The following is a 15,916-nucleotide window of genomic DNA, read 5'->3' on the forward strand; positions in this document are numbered from 1 at the left end:
TTAAGTTAAAGTTATAACATTAATTAGTTGAGATTATAACATTAATTGGTTGTGACTATAACATTGTTTAGTGGGGTTATGAGATAGTTTAGTTGGAAATATAATATTGTTCAATTGGGATTATGACATAGTTTAGTTCGGGTTATAACATTGATTAGTTGGGGTTATAACATAGTTTAGTTGGGATTACATGTTTAAGTTGGTTCATAATATAATAAGTTGATGATTTAAAATGTTTACAAACTTTAAGTAATCAAGCTATTCCTAACCAATATTTTGTGACAGCTTGCTAACAGGAGGATTTACAGAACAATAATATTTACCAGAATCGTCTTAAACAATCTGAATCAGGATTGTGACATATTGATAAGTTAGCAAATGAATTCGCACTTGCTAAGCCAAGAAGAATTACTGCAATTATGGCTGAGCGCAAAATATGTGTTGTGCAGGATAAAAAGAGGAAGATGATAAGCAAGAGAGGTCCAAAGAAAATTATTCCAAGGAAAAAGAAATAGCTGTTATTTGATCAAACATCACACCATTTAATCAAACATTTGTGAGTTTTTATTAATGACTCCTTCTAGGTTCAATTGCACTTTAGCTCTGATTATGCGTAGATTTTGTGTTTTTTGAAGTGATAAAAATGTTATTAAGTGAGTTTGAAGTGTTTTATAGAAGTTTTAAAATTTTTAAGTCCAAGAATATTTTCGTCATTTTATTAAATTAATTTAAAATAGGGGTGACGATAAAATGGAAAAGTTGGCGGAAAATAAGGATTGGGTTTCACGCCCCCTCTCTTCTCCTCTTCTCTTCTCTCCTCCCTTCCCTCCTCACTGTTTTACCCCTCCACCACCAAGACTAGCTGAGAGCAGCAGACGCACCACTCCTTCACAAGCTGCAGCCGGCAGCCATGCCCCCATCTCCCAGCAGCAGTGGCTGCTTTTGTTCTTTCCCCCAACCAACAGCAGCTAATTTGCATAAGACTTTTGGGGATAAAGTTCGTAATTTAAGGCTCGAACTGTATACGGATAGAATGAACCCATTTGGCAATCTTAGTTCTCTACATAGTACTTGGCCAGTACTATTAATGATTTATAATTTGCCACCTTGGTTGTGTATGAAGCGTAAGTACATTATGCTTTCGCTTCTTATCTCGGGTTCTAAACAACCTGGCAATGACATAGATGTATATCTTGCACTTCTTATTAAGGATTTGAGAAAGATGTGGGATGAAGGCATTTCCGTGTTTGATGCATATGCTAATGAGGAGTTCACCTTGCGTGCAATGCTTTTATGCACCATTAATGATTTTCCGGCATATGGTAACTTATCAGGGTATAAGAACAAAGGGAAGAAAGCATGCCCAATATGTATCGATGACATGGAATCTACGTGGATTCCTAAGTGCAAACACGTATTCATGCACCATTAAAAGTTCCTCCCACGAAATCACCAATATCGTAAGAAGAAGAAGATGTTCAACGGGGAGGTTGAGGACCGTGTAGCTCATCGACAGTTGACCGGTTATGAGGTTTATGAACAGGTTAAGGGAGTTGAGACTGTATTTGGTAAAACAGGGCAAGTGCAAGGGGTGAAAACCGATTATGGAAAAAAGAATCAATCTTTTTGGAAGCTTCCATATTGGAGAGATCTACAGGTTAGGCATTGTCTTGACGTTATGCATATAGAGAAAAATGTATGCGATGCTATACTCGGGTCTCTCATGAACATTTCAGGTAAGACAAAGAATGTTAAGGCCGTGCAATATTGGTTTGAATGTAAGGGTATTCGTCCGGAGTTGTGGGCACAGGTTAAGGTGAGTAAGAAAAGAAATAGAGCTGATAAAGTTGATGGCAGTAACAAGGAAAAGGGAGGTAAAAAGGAGATGAGTAATGACAAAGTTTATTTGCCTCCAGCTTGCTACACATTGTCCAAAGCAGAGAAGCGAGCATTTTGTGAGTGATATGACATTAAGGTTTCGTCTAGGTACTCATCCAACATGAAGAGATTTGTGACCCTAAATGAGAGTTGAAGTTGGGAAGCATGAAATCTCATGATTGTCATTTAATGATGCAAGTGTTCTTACTAATTGCAATCTGTGGAATACTGCTAAAACATGTGAGATATGCTATTACCGAGCTATGTTCATTCTTCACACAATTTGTAGTAAAGTTCTTGATCCCTTTAAACTTGATGTTCTTCAAGTCGACGTGCTTGTAACTTTATGCAAGTTTGAGATGTATTTTTTACCTTCTTTCTTTGACTTAATGGTTCATCTTATTGTCCATCTCGTTCGTGAAATCAAGCTTTTGGGTCCAGTTTTTTTAAGGTGGCGTTATCCTTTTGAAAGACACATGGGTGTTTTACAAAACAATGTGAGAAATCTAGCACAACCCAAAGGGAGTATGATTCAAGGCACTGTGAGCGATGAGATTGGTAACTTTATAGCCGAGTATTTTGGCTATGGCAAATCCAACACTATTTGGTATATATTATTGTGTTGAAGTGGTTAGAATTGAAAATCATAGTCATGTGCTTGAAATTACGTGCTAAGTTGCGATTTTAAGGTTTTTTTTAGCGTTTTTGGCACTTTTGCGCATAAAGTAGCTGAAACTTGGTTTGTTTTGCACGAAAATTGGCACACAACACTATTTGGTATATATTATTGTGTTGAAATGATTAGAATTGAAAATCATAGTCATGTGCTTGAAATTACGTGTTAAGTTGCGATTTTAAGGTTTTTTAGCGTTTTTGGCACTTTTGCGCATAAAGTAGCTGAAACTTGGTTTGTTTTGCACGAAAATTGGCACACAACACTATTTGGTATATATATTATTGTGTTGAAATGGTTAGAATGAAAATCATAGTCATATGGTTGAAATTTCGTTGTAAGTTGCGATTTTAAGGGATTTTAAGCATTTTTAGCACTTTCGCGCATAAAGTAGCTGAAACTTGGTTTGTTTTGCACGAAACTTGGCACACAACACTATTTGGTATATATTATTGTGTTGAAATGGTTAGAATTGAAAACCATAGTCATATGTTTAAAATTATGTGCAAAGTTGCGATTTTAAGAGTTTTTAAGCGTTTTTGGCACCTTCGCGCATAAAGTGGCTCAAACTTAGTTTGTTTTGCACGAAACTTGGCACACAACATTATTTGATATATATTATTGTGTTGAAATGGTTAGAATTAAAAAATCATAGTCATATGCTTGAAATTACGTGCTAAGTGGCGATTTTAAGGGTTTTTAAGCGTTTTTGGCGCTTTTGCGCATAAAGTAGTTCTAACTTGGTTTGTGTTACACGAAACTTGGCACACAACACTATTTGGTATATATTATTGTGTTAAAATGGTTAGAATTGAAAATCATAGTCATATGCTTGAAATTATGTGCTAAGTGGCGATTTTAAGGGTTTTTAAGCATTTTTCGTACTAACATCTATTTTCTTTTAGTGCTTTCGACAAGATAATAGCGTTGATTGCGGCTACTACACTCTCAAATATATGGAAGATCTCTTACAAGCCATGAAGAACGTTAGAGTCGAAAATATTGATGCCGTAAGTATTTGTTACGTTCTTAAATTATATTATATATTTACTATTGGTAAAATCTAATATTTATGGATCATATAAACTTTTTTAATTATTTCATATAATATTATAGGTTTTATACGACACTTCAAGGGGAAGACGCACTTTGAGAGATGACGAAATGCGCGAATTGAAAGACCAGATTGCCGTGTATCTTGCTAATTTATGTGTTTGGTAATTAATGTAATTAGTTTAGATTTAAGACTTTTGTATATATATATATATATATATATATATATATATATATATATATGCTGCTGTTCTCCCAAAATCGCAACATATAGTGTATTTTTTTATTTTTAAAAAACACACTATATGCTGTGGTTTTGGGTGAACCGTAGCACATAGTCTGTTTTTTTAAAATCGAAAAATACACTATATGCTGCGGTTCCCCAAAAACCGCAACATATAGTGCACTATTGTGCTGCGGTTTTAAACTGCAGCATTTAAAAGTAGGCTATCTGCTGCTATCACTAATGCTTGGGGTCAAAACCGCAACATTTTATGACAAAAAAACCGTAATAAATGATGTTTTTTCCAATTGGGTTAGTTGGGTGATTTTTGTGACTTTTTGGTCGTGAATTGACGCTTACAGGTATGTACACGCAGTAATTAACTATTATATTCAACGTTTCAAAGTATTGTCAATGTTTTGGGATTTTATGCATTTTATTAGAATTTAAGAGCGCTTGAAAGTAAATATGCCATTGAAAAGTTTTGATAGTAGTATAGGCAAGTATAATGAAAGTATTAGTAGAATATGAGAACAAACTCTCCAATATTAGAAAAAGAATTATGTTTGGGGTGTGGTATCGAAATGTTTCCCCTATTGTTAAGTCTTGATTTTGAGTAGACGGCGTGACTCAACTGGATTTATATTCAGTTGATTTAGTAGACCCCTAGGTGAGATCCGACGGGATCATTGTACGAAGTGTTTGAGCATACTTTTGTCGTTGGGAGCCGGATGGCCGATACCGCCCCTTGACCGAGGTGTTACCATTCGGGCCTTACAAACCCTAATATGGTAGCCTCTTTATTGGATTGGCACCCTAGTGTGTTTAATTTTCTTATAGGTAGGACCCGAGAGGGTCAGCTTGAGGGGATATGAGCTCATACTTTGCCATGGGCTCGGATGGCCGATAACGCCCTTAGCGTTGTCACTATGCCATATATAGAGAAAGATTCACTACTCTTCAATATTCTTCGAGGGATAAGAAGTTCTGAAAAAGAAATTGTGAGTGAACAAAAGTGTTTAGACAGATGAGTAGAATCTTTATTGTTGTGCTATGTCGTCGTCTATTCCCTTTGTTCTATGATTTTAATTATTATAAGTATTGATTACTGACGCGTATGTGTTTGTTCCTTGCTGTTTTGATTATGACTTTCTATGATGTTTCTGCTATGATATATTTGGCTATGGCCATTATGTTGAGCAGCAGTAGGATCATAGGTTGCATAACAGGTATAATTTCCTTTCTTTTGCATTGCATTGGGGAAAGAGTGGAATACGATCATAGCAATTGTTATACAAGTAACCAAATGCTTTGTAGCTCTTATATTAATTGTAAAGTTTTTGGATGTGTAATTCCTTTGTATGGAGCCACGTGACTACTTGTATGTTTCGTAGTTCCGCTGTATGATTTTTGGATGTATGGTCGTAGTAATACTTCTTTCATAGCTGTTAAACCGATTCGTTAACACTAGAACCACGATCCGTGTTAGAATTGATAAATTGATGAGCCGACGATGATTCTTCCGTCGTGACATATTTCTGAAGGGCTTTGATGCATTCGATTAGTTTAGTTGAGTTGCTTTATTTACCGATGTTTGTTACGTCCTCAATTTCAGTAGAAATGTTGTCGAAATTTCTACACATCTCTTTAAAGTTAACCTTTAACGTTTATTTAATTTTTTTTTTCTTTTCTTTTCTGTAACTCCCAAATTTCCTTCTGTCCTTTACGATTTTAGTTTCGTTTATGGGGTTGGAAATTCAGGGACGTTACAACAAACTTTTGTTATTTGAAATAAACATAGTTAGTATTATAACACTACATAGTATATAAAACTTTACAGTTGGGGTTATAATGATTTACATTTTGCTTTGATATTATTGTCAAATTCAGTAGTTGGATTTATAATTTTATAAATTTGGTATTATAATACTATATAGTTGGGATTTTAATTTTACAACGTTGGTATTTTAAAATTACACAGTTGGATTATAATGCTACAAAGTTGATATTATAATATTACACAAATGGTATTATAATATTATATATTTCGTATTATATTACTACAAAGTTGGTATTATAGTATTATAAAGGTAAAATGTCCAGAAAATAATCTGAACTTTCGACAAGTGGTGTACTGAAATTATCATCTCAACTATCTTTATTAGATTTTTATACGTATAATGTTTTTTCCTTAAATCTCAATATACTCTAGTACAGATAAATTTTATAATTCATGTTAAATTTTTAAGCTGCCATAGAATATATAATTAAGTGGACTAAATTGCAGTAATTAATATATATATATTCATCTATGTTAAAATATGAGGATACATAGTATCAGTTGAGTATATAAATATGATTTTTCATTGCTAGCATATATAATGCCAAATATATTACTCGCTGAATCATTATTTATGGTGCAAAAAATACTGATGGAAGTATCAATATCAGTTTTTCCTTAAATTAGTGCATATTTTTCTGGTATCAAGGTTAGATTTGGAGATCAATTGTAGTTAATTTTTACCACAATATTACAAAAAATATTATATATTATACCCTAAATAAACATATAAAAAAATTATTATTATTAATATACTAGAAAAATTATTATCAATATTATAAAAAAGTATTATACCTTAAAACGAGGCATTTTCTTTTTTTTCTAGGACTTTACAAACTCCCTAGCTACTCCAATAGTTGGAACAAGTTCAATCTTTTTTTATCCCTTACGGCACATTTACCTGCATAAGACCAAACTTCCAAAGTGATCGTAAAATCATAGCACTAATAAGAATGTGCAACTACAGTGTCCATCGGATAAAATCATATATGTTACTCCCTTGTATTTTGGGATACACTACTCAAGTTCTATTCTTTCCACAAAATAGTAAAAAAGGGAGGAACCCGATCATTACAATAAAAAAGAAATTATGTATTGAATCGATCTAATTTGATCTAGCCAGCAAGAGATCGCTCTTGAGGCTTGCTCCTTCGACAAACTAGCAACTACCGGAATACCTATTTCCTGCCAACACAAAAATCGCATCAAGTTAACAGCTTCTAACAAATGTGGATATTTAGTAATATATGAAGAGAAAGTAAATTATCTCGAAGAAATTTAAAAATTAAATTGTATGGATGAGATTAATAGTCATTGTCCAAAAATAGAAATTGTGTAAATTGAGTGGAAAGCAGCAAAATAACAAATGATGCTAAGTGAGTATATTCTAAACTTTGAGGCCGTGACATGGAAAACGAAACTTCAAACTAACCTGCTGCTCTTAGCTGATGGAATAATTATTCCTCTCTTCTCGAGACTCTTAAACCTGTCCCTTGCTAACGTGCAACACGCCTTAACAAAACATACAACATTGATCAAGAATGAGACAATATAGAGGTGAAGTGGGGCAAGAGCACACATGCAACAGTAGAAGTGTGAGTAAACACAATATGGGAGATTATTTTATAAACAACAAACCTTGAGCTTGCGGAGGGATCCAGTAATTTCTTCTGTTAAGAGAACTTGAGTTGGGGCGGGCTCAAACCTGAAATCAAAATTGACGGGTCAAATGGAGAGAATATGTACATGTTACTGCAACATGAATGCAAACCAAGTCTAGAAAATCAAATAACAATCGTGTCTTTTAATAAGAAATGGGAGGAGTTCTGAAGATATTAATGTGGTATACATGGCTATTATTCCTGGAAAGAAGAGTACATAGTACATACTTTCGCTTGCCCAAACGTGGAGGGCCTGCTTTTAGTCTTTCTTCTTTTGCTATCGTTCGGCGAATATGTCTTTTTTGCTTTTCCTCATCCTCTTCCGCTATTTCCTGAAGTATATCTGGTATGCTACATGCAGAAAACAAGAAAAGTGATTACTAATATACACAGGACGAGCCCAAGTAGGCAAGTACTCTTGGCTCACTTGGTTGAGACTCAACCCTAAGATCCCTTGGTCATGAGTTTGAATCCCACCAAGAGAGGACTCTTGGGAGCAGGTTTCCCTATCATCTCCTCTCCCTTCAGAGGTCTGAACCGAGCCACGTGCCTGGCAAACGAAAGATGGTTCTTAAGCGCAGATGTGATGCACCGGCTCTTAATTTTTAAAAGTTTGGGTAGTAGCAATGTTATCCCATGTGGCAGCGGTTCCAACCTGGTTGCATAGATCACCCATGTAACCCAAGGTTTATATCTGACGTAAGTGGTCGGCTCCTCGTAAATAAATAAAAGCTCTATTCATTTGTGGGCCTGTGGCAGAAATTAAAAAGGCTTACCTGTCAATTGCCTTCGAAAGCTCTGTGATCTTTTTGGCTTCTGCTTCTGTTTTTTGCCGTTCCTTCCGCCTAATTCTTTTATTCTGCTCAACCCTGGTTATCTGTTTAGGTTTAGATTTCCTGCAGCAAAAATATTCCGAATTCATGAGTGATTGACTCAACAATTCAGCATCAAGTTTTGAACAGCATGAAAATCACTAGAACAAAATAATTTCTACACAAGACAGCAGCCATGGTATATATATATGTTCACATATCCTACAAATTAATCAAAATTGTAATCGAAAAGGTTAAAATGTATAATTTCAGTGTGAAAGTTCACGAAGCTAATCAAACGTAGGTACAGGGTCTACAAGATGAACCATTACAAAATCAACACATAACTCTTGTAGCCAAGGAATATTAATCGAATTGGATGAAAATAGTCTGAAGGTAACAGTATTGAAGAGAACATGGTTAAAGGATGACAACACAGTCTAAGTCCTACGTTCTAGAAACAGAACAGAAGGAAAATAGCTAGAAGTACATGGGAATTGGGAAACAAGAGAAACACAAACAAAGTACATGTTCTCATCTTTGGCATTCCCTTCTTCAGTTGGAATTCCCTCATCCATTTCATCGTCTTCATCATCTCCGTTGTCCACTTCCAGAAAATATCTCTGAGAAAACATTGCTGATCAGTTTTTTCTGCCAACTAAGTTATGTAGGTATCTATAAGTAGAACAAGGATCGAATGATGAAAACTTACTTCTTCTTCAGTAACTGGTTCTCCAGGAACAGTTAAAGGAATTGGTTCAGGATCCAGCTCCTTTTTATACACTTTCTTCATCTCTTCTGCAACAGCTTGAGCCAATGAGTCCTGAATTAGGTCGAGTATATTTAGGTGACGTGTAAAGTGCTTGAAACAAAATGACAACAAGAGACAACAATTCATAACCTTGTGATTCAAATCTTCAGGATTAAAAGAGCAACCAGGAGGCTCAACTTCAACAGCTGGAATGAGTGATGGTTTAACTTTCTGTAAATTTAAATGTTCATGTCACGTATCAAACATGGAAGTAAAAGAAATGCAACCTAATGATTTCGTAGTCATTACAAGAGGAAGTATTTTAATGAGTAGACCAGGGAGTTTCTAATGTTACAAACATATAAAATACGATACGGACAGTAAAAGACAAATCTGGCTGAATCAAAAATGTTGACAACAAAATAAGGATATGAAGAATATAAAGACTACATAGAACAAATTTGCGTAATATTAACAGCTAACAGCACAACATAAACGATCACAAAAGAAAAGTCCATCGTGTAGTGATGATATATTCTTTATACTAAAAAAGTAATAACTACTTCAAAAACTAGGTAGAAAAATAATTATTTCATGGGTGATTCACACCCGTCACCCACTCACATTTGGTCCTTTCTCAAGTTAGGATAAGGAATTGCCTAAAGGAGAATTCCACATAAAAAGAACTGTTGTAAAAGGCAAAGAGGTGAAAGACCAACACACCTCCAATATGCAGACAACAACAACAATGTTAGAGCCTTAATTCCAAAAGATTGAGATCGGTTACATGAACGATATATAAATTTCAAAAATCGATCACATGAATTATTCATCATTCATTCTGATTTTCTATCATCTCAATTTGTAAGCCTCATTCAAATCTTTTTTCACTCATGTCCTTAAAGTTATCTTCGGTCTTCATCGCCCTCTTTTTAAGGCTCTTGAGCTCCAACTTTTTTTATGCCTTCCCCGTTCGCTAATACCATGTTTGCATATATCCAAATTATTTTAAATGATTCTCTTTAATTTTTTTCTCATTATTTATAGTTCTTAAACCCTTTCTTATATTTTTGTTTCAAATTCTATGCCCACTTATCAATCGAAGCATTAGTATTTCCGCTACTTAAATTTTCCGAATATGGTGTTTTCTAAAAGTCCGGCATTCTAATCCACATAAAAGCGCTTGTCTAATGGATGTTCAATGAAATATGCCCTTTAGCTTTAAGGGCACACCTCAATCACATGGAATTCCAGGCTCTCTAATAAACAGAGAATGCATGTAAATTTTTGTATCATGTATAACAGTATTAGAGAGACAACGTTTTTACCTGAGGATTAAATTAACTTGAAAGAAAAAAAAAGTTGGCGAGAATATCATCATGAGAAAATGATAAAATTATATTTTGTGCTTTGAACACAAAACCAAAACAAGTTGAGTTCATTCCTATCCCTGTGCAACTTATATAGCATACTGATAATGGATCTTGCTAATAGGACTATAGGAGGGTCTGAAAAAAAATATATATAAGCAACCATATAAGTTACAGGTCATGAGGCCACAAACAAATTGATCAAGACATGATGGAAACCATTTCAGAAAATTGTAACTTTTGAGTCCAGAGTTTCTAAGTCCCTTTAACAGTTGGCAAAGTATCAGAGGTAGGTTGTGGCAGTTCAAAACTTTAACCCTATATCAAGCTCACAATAATCCTTACAAGACATACTGACGGTAGCAATACATCAACACATATCTGACTTAAACCAGTCTTGATTGTATTGTGTCATATACAGGAGGCCAGCTAAGTTCAACAATATTAGATACACACCCATTCACATTTTCTCACCTAAGAACAGAAATTCAGGAAAAAGTATTTCATGAAGGAGAGTTCCACACAAAAATAGCTTTAAATTCATTTAAATGTCTACTTGAGGGATAGTTATATTCAAAAGAAAAAACTTAGCAAGCATATCAAGAGAAAACTAGAAAAATACAAACATAACATGATATTTTGTGCCTTAAAAAGCAAACCAAAACAAAGTCAAGTTTATCCCTATGTCTCTGATTGGATAATGGATCTTGCTATAGGACTGTAGGAGGGTCCAAAAATTTATTGTAAGGAACCTTACAAGGTACAAGTCAAGAGGCCAATACTGAACTGATGAAGACATAATTGGAACTATTTCTGAAAATTATAGCTTACAAGTCCAGAAACCAGATTTTCTATGTCTGTTTATTAGTTGGCAAAATATGAGAACTGGAATGAGAGGTAGACTGTGTTCTGGACAATCGAGGAAGGAGGGTGAAAAAGTAAGTATGGATAGCCTCCTATGTTGCGGCTCAGGTGGTGGTACAGGGGAGGCCAAAGGTGGTGGTGGAGGAACTCGTGGTGATAATTTACAGCCCAAGAAGTGATTAATTTGGGTACATCGTGCAGAATTCTGTTTCAACACATTCACACACCTAGCAAACCAAGGACTCCGTTTCAAAATCCGGAAGCATTATACACAAGTAAAAGTTGTGACAAATATCACTTGGCCATTTGGGTTCAATGGGAGGGAACAACAACAACCAAAGCAACTTGGAAGACCTATGCAAAGAGGTTGAAGGCATACCCCGATGCTCACCTTGAGGACAAGGTGAAATCTTTGGCGGCGGGTATTGTCACACCAGCTATGCGAGAGACCCAACTCAATACTTACAAGATGAGAAACAAGAAGAATAAAGAAACAAAACGGATAGCTGTCTTAAATAGTTTCTGTTATGAGTAGTTAGTTTTATGTTCTGTTTTGGTGGTTATTTTTGTTATTTTGCTATGCCAGCTGTCTTGTAATTAGGAAGGCAAGCAAAGGCTATATATAGGCAAGCATATATTCTTTGTGAGGGGATGAAAAGTATTGAATAAGAAGGAATAACAAAGGGAGTTAGGGGCAGACTCGAATTGCCTCAGTCAGACAGTAGCGTTCTGTTCTCTTATTGCTTTTTGTTCTACTGTACATTCTGATCTTGAATAGACTTGAATCTGAAATTCAGTTTATTACGACTGTGGCAGTTCAAAACATATAACAATCTCACGATAATCCTTACAAGACATAATGAAAATAGCTCTCCATCAAAACATCTCTAACTTATACATCAATTTCAATATTGAGCATACTTCACATCTATAGCATTATTTTCAGTGAGCCATGTCACAATGCAAACATCTTGTCTGCTAGGTGCAAACCAAATTCAGACTCGGTTTACCATTTCACATTCTAAACTTATACAACATCACACAATATTATTATATATTCCAACAACAAAAAGTTGAATAGGTTTTCATGAACATACTTTTTTGCCCTTGATATTTTTCACACCTGCAAGAATGGAAAAGACACTTAGTAATTCACAAAATAAAACAAGCAATATGATCAACTAAAATTTCACATGACAAGCATTCCAAAATTACTTTGATTGTTCCATATATCAAATAAACCATGCCCCGACTCTTCGCCTTTTCCTTCCTGGAAGAAAATAAAGCAAATAATACCCTTGGTAAATAGCAAAACACATCATATTTCAACTTCAACAACACTAAATAGGCGTTAAAAAAGCTCACTTGATTAGAAGCGTCCTGAGGTTGAGCAACTAATTTATCTTTTTTCTTACATTTCTTGAGAATCGAAGATGGCACCGTTTTAACAAATGGGTTTTTAGAAAGAATACTCTCAAATCGCAATGCCTTCTCTCGCTTCTTCTCAATTTTACGCTTCACGAGCACATCTAAGTCACCCAAAATTCAAATTACCTTCACTTACATTAAGTTTATAAAAATACAATCATACACAACAATGTCAAAGCCTTAATTCCAAAAGCTTGGTGTTTTAAATACAATCATACGCAAACTCACAAGAATTCACAAGAATCAAATGACCTAGCTTCATCTTTGATAAATTTTAACACAAGTATGAAAGTAAAACCAAAAAATAAAATGGAAATTGAACATTTACACACATAATTTTGATGTCCATAAATAAATACAAATATAAAATAAACCCGAGAGCTGCACTTATACCCCTATAATTAATTAGAAGTTATGATACTAAATTGAATGCAAAAGTAAACAAAAATACATAAAAAAGCACAAAAATTGCACATATACCCACGTAAATTTGAAGTCATAATAGTAAATCGACAATAGAGTAAACACAAATAAATAAACAAACCCAGAAAGACACAAATTTGAAGTCATAATACTAAGAGGTCAATTGGTTGCTTCAAAATTTCCTTAAAATTTCAAATTTCTAGAAATTGATTATTAGCATGTTGTTTGGTTGACAGTTTTTTAGCAAGCACACAAAATACAATACCCTTGATTTTAACTAACAAGGAGGTCTCGGTAACTCCAACTTTTAGGGTTGAATGCAAACTCTGGAGTCCAATCAAACACAAAAATTCAAATTTTAGAAATTTGACAAAGAAATAACTTTGAAGGAATAAGAAATTCTCATAGAAATTTAATTACTATGTTGACCAAACAAGTTCTAAATTGGTCGCAGAATCAAACCCAGAAACAACACATATGTCCACATAAAATTGATATCAAAATATTGAATTCGGTAAAACAATTATAGCACACTGCACAGTAAACATCCATGAAAACAAGGCATATATTTTATACTATTATACATATACATTGAATTTATATTTGAGCATTGTTCACCACAAATAAAAAAAATATGAATTACTACTGATGAACAAATCATCATTGACACAAAATACAGTGAATAGTAGGAGAATCAAAGCTTTATACCGGTTGATTTATCAACGACAAAGAGGGAATCACTAGGAATGACTGTAAGAGAACCACCAGAATTAGCATCATGAGTAGATTTTTCATTGAAATCTTCGATATCTTTTGTGCTAATGTTTCTCCAAGCTTTTTTTACCTTCTTTGCCCTCTTCTTTCCCATTTGTTGTGGACGAAAAATTTAACCTGGAGTTTGAAGTGTAAGTGAACACTGAGTTTTTATATTTAATAAAATTACCTTTATAGTTCAATTAATGGCAAAAATCCCATGCACTTCTATATTAGTATATTACCTCTAGCTCTAGTGACTAACAAACTGCCTCATGTTCTGGATTACCATTCACACCATTTGGATCCGGCCTTACTCGTCATTTTACTTACTCTATTTTGGCTTGACTATGCTTTGTTTTACTTTAACAGTTCATTCAACCATATTACTACTCAATTTAGTTAAGTATTCATTAGTTTGATTAAGCAACTAGCTACCAGCGTGAAGGCGAAACGTAGAAGCCGGTGGCTCGATGCTGCGGCGGAGTCGTAGAAAGTGGAGATCAGTCAGCAGGGGTGTCAAACAGGTCGGGTTGGGTCATTTTCAGGTTCGGGTCATATATAAATGGGTCAATAGACCCTTGACCTGAACCTGACATATTTAATTAAATGGGTCAAAAATTAAAACCCGACTCAACCTGCTAATGACCCATTTAACTGGCTTTTTTTTTCAAGTCATTGAATCCATATATTTCAGGTCATTTGACCCATTTGACCCATATATTATATTCACATTTCATAATACAGACTATACAATATTATGCTGGAGTTGAATGTTTATGGCTAAAACACAGTATAATTTATGGCTAAAACTACTGCGAAAAATGTTTTTACACGTGATATACTGATATTATATCTCCTATTGACATTTTCAGCCATTAATGGCGATCCAAGTTACTGATCTCAATCGAACACAGTACAAGCTTCATAAAGAAAGATTCCAGATCTCAATCCAAACACCATTTTAGTGAAGCATTTTTGTAAGTTTTTTGAACAGGAAAACTAAGAATAATTGAAGATTGAATTGAACAGGAAAATAAGAGCAATCATATGAGAATAAAGAACATGAAAATAAGAACAAGAAAAAATCAAAGAGCATATGAATCACAAAAAAAAAGAGAAAGAGAAGATGATTGAATACCCGGCAAAGTGCTGGAAGATCAGGTAGATTGTTGAAGCTTTCAGAAGATTGAATCGATGCCTTTGATGGAAGAGGAAGACAGAGACGCAGAATGCGAAGTTGCAAACGGCGCTATTCACTATTCAGTATTGACTATTGAGTTTTGAGTATTCACTGCTTTCATGCTTTGCCACTTTTGTTTAGAGTTTAGACGTTTAGGCATAGGTTAGGGTTATGTCTGTTGGGCCTTTATTTGTTGGGCTCTTTAGGTTAAATATTGAAAATTTGAAAATAAATAAAGTTATTTAATAACTTAATTCCCAAAATAAGCTTTGTGAAAACTTATTTTCCAAAATAAGCTTCCGTACATCCAAGCCTAGTCTCGGGTAAAATCGCTGTTACTAACAGCGAAAGAGGAAAAAAAAATTAAAAGGGCAAAGTCGCTATTACTAACAGTGACTTTGCCCTTTTAATTTTTCCAGGTTGCTTCTTCCTCATTTCAGTTCACGCCTTCTCTTTGCCATTTCGACACTTACGAGCTCTCTTTCTCCTTGCACCATTAAAATCAACTTCGATCCCTCAACTAAACTCATCAAATTTCAAGTTTGTACTAATAATTAGTTATTTCATCTTCCTACATTGACGTAAGGTACTAATTTTTTGTGTTTTTTTCCATATTCGAAAAATTAGGGTTTACTTGATTTTAATGAACTTTCACATGAATGTAGGTTTTTAAACTTCCAATTTACTAATTCTTGTTCATCTACAACTTATTGTTGTAGAAATGGATTCATTTCGTGTGACTGTTGTATGCTTTTGGAATGGTTCAATTCGATCAACTAATAACAATGTTAAGTACGTTGGGGGAAGACGTAAACTGTTTGCATGCAACTCATACATGAATTTGAATGAATTTAAACATTTTATATGCTCTAAGATTGGCATTGACACTACAAGAAGTACTGTTAATTTAAGTTTTAAGTACAATCTGAGTGGAGATTTGTTAGCTTTTCCGGTTGAGGATGAGGAGGCTATAGATGCAATGTGGGAGTATTCAAGGTCTACCC

The 15,916-nt window shown here is 34.4% G+C and overlaps 1 protein-coding gene and 1 long non-coding RNA gene across 5 annotated transcripts in view; one reads left to right on the top strand and one right to left on the bottom strand.

Annotated features, from left to right (window-relative positions):
• The window catches only part of LOC130810267 (uncharacterized), a 7,342-nt gene extending 963 nt beyond the window's left edge, over positions 1 to 6,379 (top strand). The window contains exons 2-5 of one of the 2 annotated variants that reach the window (XR_009041013.1): positions 286 to 370; positions 450 to 556; positions 3,457 to 3,561; positions 3,668 to 6,379. This is a non-coding gene — a long non-coding RNA (uncharacterized LOC130810267). Of the gene's footprint in view, positions 1 to 285; positions 557 to 3,456; positions 3,562 to 3,667 lie in introns of both variants that reach the window. The other variant, XR_009041012.1, reaches the window with a different exon arrangement.
• A 194-nt stretch (positions 6,380 to 6,573) lies between these two features.
• Positions 6,574 to 15,076, bottom strand: LOC130810266 (ribosome biogenesis protein NOP53-like). Of its 3 annotated transcripts, XM_057676259.1 has the most exons (13): positions 14,871 to 15,076; positions 13,685 to 13,867; positions 12,491 to 12,654; positions 12,341 to 12,395; positions 12,223 to 12,248; positions 9,042 to 9,122; positions 8,853 to 8,963; positions 8,669 to 8,763; positions 8,105 to 8,224; positions 7,557 to 7,679; positions 7,306 to 7,372; positions 7,100 to 7,179; positions 6,574 to 6,852 (listed from the first exon to the last, which is right to left on the bottom strand). In XM_057676259.1, the coding sequence occupies exons 2-13, from the start codon at positions 13,842 to 13,844 to the stop codon at positions 6,846 to 6,848; spliced, it is 1,089 nt and encodes a 362-aa protein (XP_057532242.1). In that variant the 5' UTR covers positions 13,845 to 13,867; positions 14,871 to 15,076; the 3' UTR covers positions 6,574 to 6,845. The 3 variants fall into 3 exon arrangements, with proteins under 3 accessions (XP_057532242.1, XP_057532241.1, XP_057532243.1); XM_057676258.1 differs by lacking the exon at positions 6,574 to 6,852 and having other exon boundaries at positions 7,090 to 7,179; positions 14,871 to 15,051; XM_057676260.1 differs by lacking the exons at positions 6,574 to 6,852; positions 7,100 to 7,179; positions 7,306 to 7,372; positions 7,557 to 7,679 and adding an exon at positions 7,693 to 7,983.
• Positions 15,077 to 15,916: the final 840 nt, after the last annotated feature.

This window comes from Amaranthus tricolor, chromosome 4, assembly GCF_026212465.1.
Source record: "Amaranthus tricolor cultivar Red isolate AtriRed21 chromosome 4, ASM2621246v1, whole genome shotgun sequence".
NCBI classification, from domain to species: domain Eukaryota; kingdom Viridiplantae; phylum Streptophyta; class Magnoliopsida; order Caryophyllales; family Amaranthaceae; genus Amaranthus; species Amaranthus tricolor.

Coding starts and splice junctions, on each gene's coding strand:
- LOC130810266 (XM_057676258.1), bottom strand. CDS start 13,844: ATGGGAAAGAAGAGGGCAAAGAAGGTAAAAAAAGCTTGGAGAAACATT. Junction 8,764..8,852: donor AACCAGTTACTGAAGAAGAA/GTAAGTTTTCAT, acceptor ATGTTTTCTCAG/AGATATTTTCTGGAAGTGGA. Junction 7,373..7,556: donor CCACGTTTGGGCAAGCGAAA/GTATGTACTATG, acceptor TTTTGATTTCAG/GTTTGAGCCCGCCCCAACTC.